An 8,228-nucleotide genomic window follows, 5' to 3' on the forward strand; every position below is an offset into this window, starting at 1 on the left:
TTTTTCTCTTCTTCAGGGGCGAGATCGTCAGGTCTGTTACCTCGCCATCGTCAGGCCTTCTCGAGACTCTTGTCTACATCGCCTCCGGATGCCTCGGCGTTCGGGACCAGCTCCCTCTTCTTGGTACCTTTGTGAAGTAAGACCCCGGCGGGGTCACTCGCTATGTGCTCCCCAGAAGCATTTTTCTCCTTGAGCGCCTCGAGGTACTTCCTCCTTTCTTTTCCGGTCAAAGGCAACATGGGCACTGCACAAATGAAGAAACATTTACATTAGCTACGAGAATACAAATAAAAGAAAATGAAAAAGTACAATGTGAAGACTCACGAAGATATAACTCAAGATCCTCTGAATCCCCTTCTTTATTCAGAAGTTTTCGAATGTCGGTATGCAACATCCGATCTAAGAATCCAACCACTCCCTGCTCATAAGGGGCCATTTTCTGATAGTCATAGCCGGAAACGGCCAATGGGTTGGACGTCCACCCTAAGGAAATCTTACCTCGCCCCCAACGCTGGCCACAGCCACGGCAGAATCTTTGGCAGCCTGAACTCTCAGGAAACTTTTCTTCCAATCTCGCTTGAAGTTCGAGGCGAAAGCAGGGAAGAGTTGTTTACCCGGATGGGCACTAATTGGAACCCAAGACCCCTTGTCCACTCCTTTAGTCCCGTAAAAGTGAAAGAAGACGCCTGCGGAAGGGAGCATATCCAGAGCGTCGCGCAAAATTTCAAAACCTCGAATAAACGCCCAGCTATTAGGATGGATCTGGGTAGGGGCGACATTCAATAAGCGCAATACATCCATCTCGAAAAGAGTGAAGGGAATCTTTACTCCAAACTCCTCCAAAACCGCCGCACACATGTGGAAGATTTCCCTGACCCCCCTCGGCAAATATAGTGCAGACTTTCTTGCCAGCAGGATAGGGCGCCAAGACGATGTCTTCCTCTCTTTTGGTCGCAGAAATCGAAATCTTACTCCTAAAGAAGTTCACCTTCGCCTGATCATCATAAGTCGACTCATAACGCTGAACGTCGTCGGAGAAACCCTCGGTGTCCGATTCAGGACATGCAAGACGAGTACCTTTTCCACGAACCATTTTCGAAGGGGAAATGGCAAAAGCGTCTCCTCCCGGCTGACTCCCTGAAGTCGAATATAGCAAAACACAATCACTATCGTCAGATTCGCTACAATCGCTCTTGCTAGATATATCGGAGAAGGTCATGTGTCCGAAATAACTGGAATCATACGTCTCCCAGTTGATCTTTCCATTTTTCTGGGTGGCGTGCTTTAAACACTCAAGCCTCAGCCTTTGCCTATCTAAAGAGTCCGAGGGAGGGAGCTCTTTTCCCCTCTCGTCGCACTCCCTAATTACTACCATGGAAAAACATAAATTACAAAAGGGAAAGGAGAAAGTAGTACCTGTAAATGGCGGATGACGAGAAGAGGTAAGAAGGCGAAAAGGGAAGACCAAGGGATGGAAATCAAAAGTGAAATGAAAGAGTGAGCCGTTTCCGCTTTTAAAGACGTAGAAAGAGGAGAACAACTAGGCCGTGAGAAGACGCATCGGTCTGAGACGTTGATCGAAACACGTGTCGAAAAGACACGCGCGATGGCGACACGACATCAGTAGAGCAAAGGTCGGGGAACATGGACCGTTAGATGAAAAGGTGTTAGGATCATGAATATATCGCCCAAAGAGGCGACATATCAGAAAGACCTCATGAAATAAAAGCACCACGCCTCGTTCCAAGACTTGTGCTTGGTGGGCTGTGGACCGTCATAAATATTCCTCAAGGCGTACAGCCCTCTAGAAGGACTTAAACGCCATCCGGACGGGCCCAGAGACCCTCTAGAAGGCTCCTTGGGCTTAGGCGCGTCCTCCTGAAGGATGCCGCCTTCTTTGGCTTCTAAAAACCGACCAAAATACCTAAATACCCCTGTTGCTTGGAAGCCAAGCAACAGTAGCCCAAGCCCACAGCAGGCTATAAATACCACTCTTTAGATCATTCTAAAGGCATCCAATAATCAGTCTAAACCCTAGTTTACGATTCTTAATCCTAGAATCCCGTATTGTGCTTTTTGCAAGTACAATCCATTTTTAAAAGGAAAAGGATGATAAATGAAGATAAATTAAAAAAAAATACTAAAAAGAAGATAGCAGGAAGTGAAGTCTGTCTCGTGAAGCAGAAGGTGAATAAGAGAAGCAAAGGAGAGAAAATAAAAGCTCAATTTTTCTCTCCATTCTTCTTCTTCCTTCTTCTTTCTCTCTCTAAATCACAACAACAAAGCTTCTCCTTTCTCTCTCTAAACAACAACACTAACATTGTGTTTTGTTTTCAAAGAGATTCAATCTTTCAACAAAACCCATTATCAAAATGTCACATTCACGAGAAAAACCCGAACCTAAAATCCTTCAAATCCAAATCTAACCCTCAAACCCAAACCCTTCAAATCATTCATCAGAAAAACCCATTGTTCTGATGATGGAATGAATGGAATTTGGGGTTGAATTTTAAAATGAATAAATCCTTCAAATTCGAATCGCTGAATTCATCAATTCCTAAAAAAAATCACAAAACCCAATTTTTTTGCGACAAATTTATGGTTTCGTGTTGTATGGCGTAATTTTGAGATATTGGTTGGGGAATTTTTTTTGGAAATTGGAATTTGGTATTTTTCTTTGATTTTATAAATTTATGACATGAATGAAAGAGAGAAAAGAGAAGAGAATGGATTAAGGAAATAAGAGAATAGAAGGATCCAAAAGACAGAAGAAAGAAGTTTTGAGCAGTGTCCCAGGGATTTTTTAAATAAATATTATTGGATAAAAGTGATAATGGAAAGTGAAGATGGAATTTATGGAAAATTTGCACTGCACCAAGATGTGTATTTTTTTCGTGCGTTTTTTGGTTTGATATTTATGTGTTGGATTAATATCTGGCATATTATTCCCTATTTGATTAAGTTTTATTTTTCCACCACTAATTGATTTTTGTAGTGAGCTTAGCATGCGAAAATAGGAAATTATCAATGGTGAATTTCAGTTTTTTAATTTACATTAAAATATTGATGTTGTGACCATTCTTTCAAGGGTACGCTTTTTTGTAGCACTCACATCACTGGTACAAAAGTATGGTGTGGTGTTTGCTTCTTTTGGTCATTTTTAATGATGAGTTTGATGAAAATGTTACGGTAATTTTGACATGGTGTGACAGCTCAATGGTGCTAATATAATTTATTTAGTCACTTTAATCCATGAATGGGAAATGAATAGTCACTTTAGTCCGTAAATGCAGAGATATTGCAAAACAGTCCTTGAATGTAGACTTTGTTAGTTAATTTCAGGGACTAAAGTGACTAGCGGAGTCTACATTCAGAGACTAAATTAACTATCTGAGTTTGCATTCAGGGACTAAATTGACTAACAGAGTCTACATTCATGGACTATTTTGCCAGGGACTAAAGTCACTAATACTCCAATTTATTTACCCTTTATTTTTACTTTGGATGTTATCTTACTAGCCTTGGGCTCATTGAGCTATTATCTTTGGTGATTTTTATATTCCATCAATTCCAAATGCATGTGAGAGTCCCACTACTTCAAACAGTAAAGTTGACACATGTGGACGTGACAATTTTCATCTTTACAGTTGACCTCATTTTATTTTTCATTTTGTAAGCTTACTTTTGAATTTTGGGGTCCGTTCTCAGAGAGTTGTTGTTCAATTTTTTGAAGCTCACAGTGCTTGCACCATTATTCTTTATATAAGTATCACAGATGGGTTTGGAGTAGATTTCACCTATCACTCTTTTCTCTAAAAAATTTCCAGCATATTTTCCCACAATGTCTCCTCCCATAACAAGTTTGTTGAATGTTCGTCCACCGAGAATGGCGTGGAATATCAGGGTAAGGGTTGTTAGACTTTGGAGGATTATGAGTTCGTTGGTGCGTGGTAGGGTGATTTTCATGGAGATGGTGCTGCTTGATCAAGATGTAAGTTAATATTGTAGTGTTTCTATTTCTTATAAACTTAGTACCTGCGGTTTGTTATATGGAAAGTTGACACCCTTTGTTGTTTGGAACTTTTTTGCATGGTTATGGCACTATTGCAGGGGAATAGGATCCAAGCAACAATTCCTCCAGACTGTGTTGATCGTTTCCAGAATACTTTTCATGAGAACCGTGTTTACATGTTCTCTAATTTCAAGGTTTTACCAAATGATCGTTCTACGAGGGTCACTTCCCATAATCATAGGCTGAAACTCTGGGAGGAGACTGTGGTTGTCAATCATGATGGTTATATCATCCAAAGGTTTGGTTTCTCCTTCTTTTCATCTGCTCAGATCTTGGAACATCAACATGGATGTGGTCATTTAATTGGTGGGTTGTTGTTATGTTTTTTTTTTTTTTTTTTGTGTGATGGGTGGTTCATGAAGCATATACAATATTTGACTGTGTGTTTGTTTCAGATGTGTTTGGTCTATTGACATCTCTCCACTATGATTTCGTTGTTGATGCTAGACAGAACCTTGCCACAATTGCTAGGTTTGGGTTGACTGATGAGAGATTTGATTTTTATCAGTGTCGGTTGGATTTGTTTCGCATTTTTCAAGTTTTTTATTGAAGCTTTTATAATTTATGTTTGATTTGTTTGTAGGGGAACTATTGAGTGTGTGTTGTATGGGAGATTCATAGGTTTCTTCAAGGGTCTGCTGAGTCGGTTTGGATCTGCTCTTCCAGTGGTTGTCATTCAATTTGCCAAAATTTGCAAGGAGCGAGGTGGTTGATGTTGTTTTTTGTTGCACATGAACTTGCCATATTTTTCTTGTGTTTCACTTATGGTGAATTTTTTTTTCCATGTTTGTGCTTATGTCAGGCCGCGTTGTTGTTAGGAGTGTTAGGGATATTTCAAGGATCATGCTCGATCCCCCTGTTGCTGAGGTTGCTAGGTGGAAGAATGGGTTAGTTTGAGGGAAATGACCTTTGTTTGTGGTGAAATGATATGTTTTTTTTTTTATGGTGTATATATGTAGTTTTTCCTTCTTTGATTATACTGATTGTGTGTGCAGGCTGGTGTTGTCTCTGAGAAGATATGACATTGATCGTGTTCACGTTAATCCTTCGATCAATGAATTTGAGTCCTCCCAGTTTAATCGCTCTTTTCCAAGGAAAACATTGGAGGGTTTGCTTGCCACCCCCGAGGAAGGCTTATTTGTAGTACTTGCAAAGGTTGTTGATCTTTATCATGTTGAAAAGTGCTGGTATGCTTTGTGCCGTTGTGGTAGGTTGATGAATCAGGGGACTGGTTTATATGTTTGTGGTCAATGCAACCTGACAAACTTCAACATTTCTTGCAAGTAAAAAACCTTTTTGTTGTATCATTTATTTTGTTACTGGTTTTAGTATTACCCATTTCTCAGAACTTGAACTTAGGTGTAGGTTGAGGATTGTGGTAGATGATGGAAAAACTGCTGCAAGGTTCCAACTGTTTGATTATCTCTTGGATGGGATTAGCTCCCTTGAATATAATAAACATATATGTATTGATTTATGCATATGTTAGATCCTTGATTTTTTAGTGTGGTTGTTTTGTATCTGATTTTCATCCTCCACGTAAACAATCATGGTGAGGATAGTTAATGTGTATTTTGATTGTGCAGGGCTTGGGTTTTACTTTGGGCGAAGCTGGGATGAAAATCTTAAAGGGCAGGAGCGTGTTATTTATTGTTAAAAAGGCACGGCAGAATACTGAAGCTAATGGAGAGCTGATGGAGGTTGTTCAGAGGGCTCAAGACCTGATACAGGTTGTGCATTTGACAGATGATGAGGCTGCCATTCAACGTTACCATTTATTTGGTGACAACTATACTCCACTTAAGGTGTGTTATGCAATTTCTCTTTTTATGTATTTATAGTTTTAGGTCTTTGTTACCCCTTTTCAGAATATTTAACGGTTGCACACATTTGTTTATGGATTGCAGTGTATGTTTAAGCCTGCCTTTACCATAGTCACACCTTCATGGGTTTCAAGGAAGTTGTTTTCAAAGGTTAATCCTTTTGCTATGGAGAGTGAGGTGGAACATGACTTGGAATCACCCTCTGGTTTTTATCCGTCTCTTGCAACGCTCTTGAGTTGCACCAACGATCCATTGGGTCCCAATGACCAGGTTCTGTCGCTGCGTTCCCGTTCTGATGACGAAGCACCTAATGTGTTGCCCGGTAATGGCAGTATTTGAGTGTGCAATGTGTTGGAACATTGATGTGATGTTGGATGAAAAATTGGAAGATTAAACACCAAGTAATTATACTTTGATCTGTTGTGTGAATTGAAAAAATAGAGTGTGGAGGTCTCACATAAAATAGAACACACACATTAGTAGTGTTTAAATTGTGGTATTTAATTTTAAATACTTGATAATGATAAAAATAATAATAATTATTATTTTTATTCGAGAATATCACTTTCCATAAATTTAGCTTACGGTTGTTGTGATAAGAATAAGAATTTAATTTAATTGAATTTCTTATATTTCCTTCATTCAAATCCAATAGTTTGTTTCCTCCGCTTTTGTGGATTTGTTTCTTTTGATCCTATCCACAAGTTTTGTTGAACTGATTAATGGATAAACTCCATTTTAATCTTATCCATTAGAGTAACTGTTGTCGCAATTTTTGCTAAAACAGTTACAGAATCTCTATATAAATAGAGGACTTCACTTAGTTCAAAAACACACCGAAATTCACAGTTGATGCTTCCTGTGTTTTTCTTCTCTTCTCCCTCCTTCGACTTGTGTTGACAAGTCCTTCTCCTTTTTCTACTCCTTTCTGTCCCTTCGGAAATAAGAGTGTTCTTAAGACCATAGTCCCTTTTCGGTTTAATGTCCCTTCGGAATTAAGAATGGTCTTAAAAACATAGTCCCTTCGATAAATGTTCCTTCAGAATAAAGAGTACTTTTAAGATCATAGTCCCTATTTGGAATAACAATGTCCCGTCGGAATTAAGAATGATCTTAACAGTATATATAAAAAGTATTTCAATATTTTTCTATTTGAGGAGAAATGGTGGTATCACCATATTTGAGTGGTCGTAGTGCCATATTGAAGTTTTGGAGAAATTAAAGTTAGAATGGTGGCAAGACCATATTTGAGTGGTCTCAACACCATAACAGAGTGGTTACAATACCATAGGTGGTTTCAATATTAAAGAGTGGTCTTAGTACCATATTTGAGGGTGTAATTCTCGAACGGTTTTCTACAGTGCAGTAGTTAACCGCACAGTTGCAGCTGGGCTTGTTTTATCCTGGAGGCGGCGTGGTTGATTGTCTGCCTTGCACAATTTTGGGTAGTGCCACGAAACGTCTTAAAGAGGGCGACCTGGTCGTGACTCAACCTAGTAACAACTTCGGTAGATAATAGAACTTGGAAATCCAAATACAACAGTTTGGGAATCCAAAAACAACACAATGTAATTGGAATAATATCAGTAGTTTGTCGTTCATTTCCTTAGTTTCCTTTGCTGCATTCCTTGGTATGATATCCCACGGTGGATAGGTTGTTTGTCAATCCCTTTTTGGTACTGTCTGTGGGTTGAATCTATGCACAAGTTATTTGCTATTGTCAAAAAGTTCATTTGTGTTTGTTGTCTTGGTATTTAGATGTTGCTTAATTCTGCAACTGTTTGTTGTAGTCCAGTTTAGCATGTGTATTCTGTGTTTTGTAATGTTGATGGACAATGGTTTATATATTTGGTTATGTAAGGTGTTTAGCTTAATTTGACACTGGTATTTGTTATACTTTATATGTTCTGAATATTTGGTTGAATAACCCCATTGGAATGAGTTCTTGTGTCTGAAATCTGGTGGCCGTGTCGAATGTTGGTGGGAGGCAAGGTCCAATGCGTCGAATGTTGCTGAGTGGCCAGTTATTGAGAGAGGTTTTTTGATTCTGTTGTTTTTTGTTCAATAGTAATTGATGGGAAGAAAATTGGTGTCTGGTTTTAAGCTAGCTTATCTTTGTTGGGAATTAAGAAAATAGAGTTATGTCAGTGCCTTGGAAAACAAGCTCCTATTTCAACCAAAACATTTATATACATTTCAGACATATTTCACTTCACAAAAATATAATGAAAGTATGAGAACAAATATGAGATAAATAGATAGTTGAATAATTAGTGACAAAGTAAGTAATGCGAGCAATAATTGGTGTGACATAACCGGCCACAAAAAAATAA

General features: G+C 38.8%; 1 protein-coding gene across 1 annotated transcript; it reads left to right on the forward strand.

The window, feature by feature from the left end:
• Positions 1-3,652: 3,652 nt before the first annotated feature.
• Positions 3,653-6,358, forward strand: LOC11408689 (replication protein A 70 kDa DNA-binding subunit C). The gene is made up of 7 exons (XM_039832381.1): positions 3,653-3,991; positions 4,111-4,378; positions 4,468-4,543; positions 4,656-4,777; positions 4,875-4,959; positions 5,068-5,877; positions 5,980-6,358. The coding sequence occupies exons 1-6, from the start codon at positions 3,842-3,844 to the stop codon at positions 5,357-5,359; spliced, it is 993 nt and encodes a 330-aa protein (XP_039688315.1). The 5' UTR covers positions 3,653-3,841; the 3' UTR covers positions 5,360-5,877; positions 5,980-6,358.
• The last annotated feature ends 1,870 nt before the right edge of the window (positions 6,359-8,228 follow it).

Source organism: Medicago truncatula, chromosome 3, assembly GCF_003473485.1.
Source record: "Medicago truncatula cultivar Jemalong A17 chromosome 3, MtrunA17r5.0-ANR, whole genome shotgun sequence".
Taxonomy (NCBI): domain Eukaryota; kingdom Viridiplantae; phylum Streptophyta; class Magnoliopsida; order Fabales; family Fabaceae; genus Medicago; species Medicago truncatula.

What these genes read in the sequence shown, in the direction of transcription:
- LOC11408689 (XM_039832381.1), top strand. Translation starts at nt 3,842, where the DNA reads ATGTCTCCTCCCATAACAAGTTTGTTGAATGTTCGTCCACCGAGAATG. An exon ending in TGGATGTGGTCATTTAATTG is followed by an intron (nt 4,379 to 4,467) that starts GTGGGTTGTTGT and finishes TGTTTGTTTCAG; the next exon opens with ATGTGTTTGGTCTATTGACA. An exon ending in CAAAATTTGCAAGGAGCGAG is followed by an intron (nt 4,778 to 4,874) that starts GTGGTTGATGTT and finishes TGCTTATGTCAG; the next exon opens with GCCGCGTTGTTGTTAGGAGT.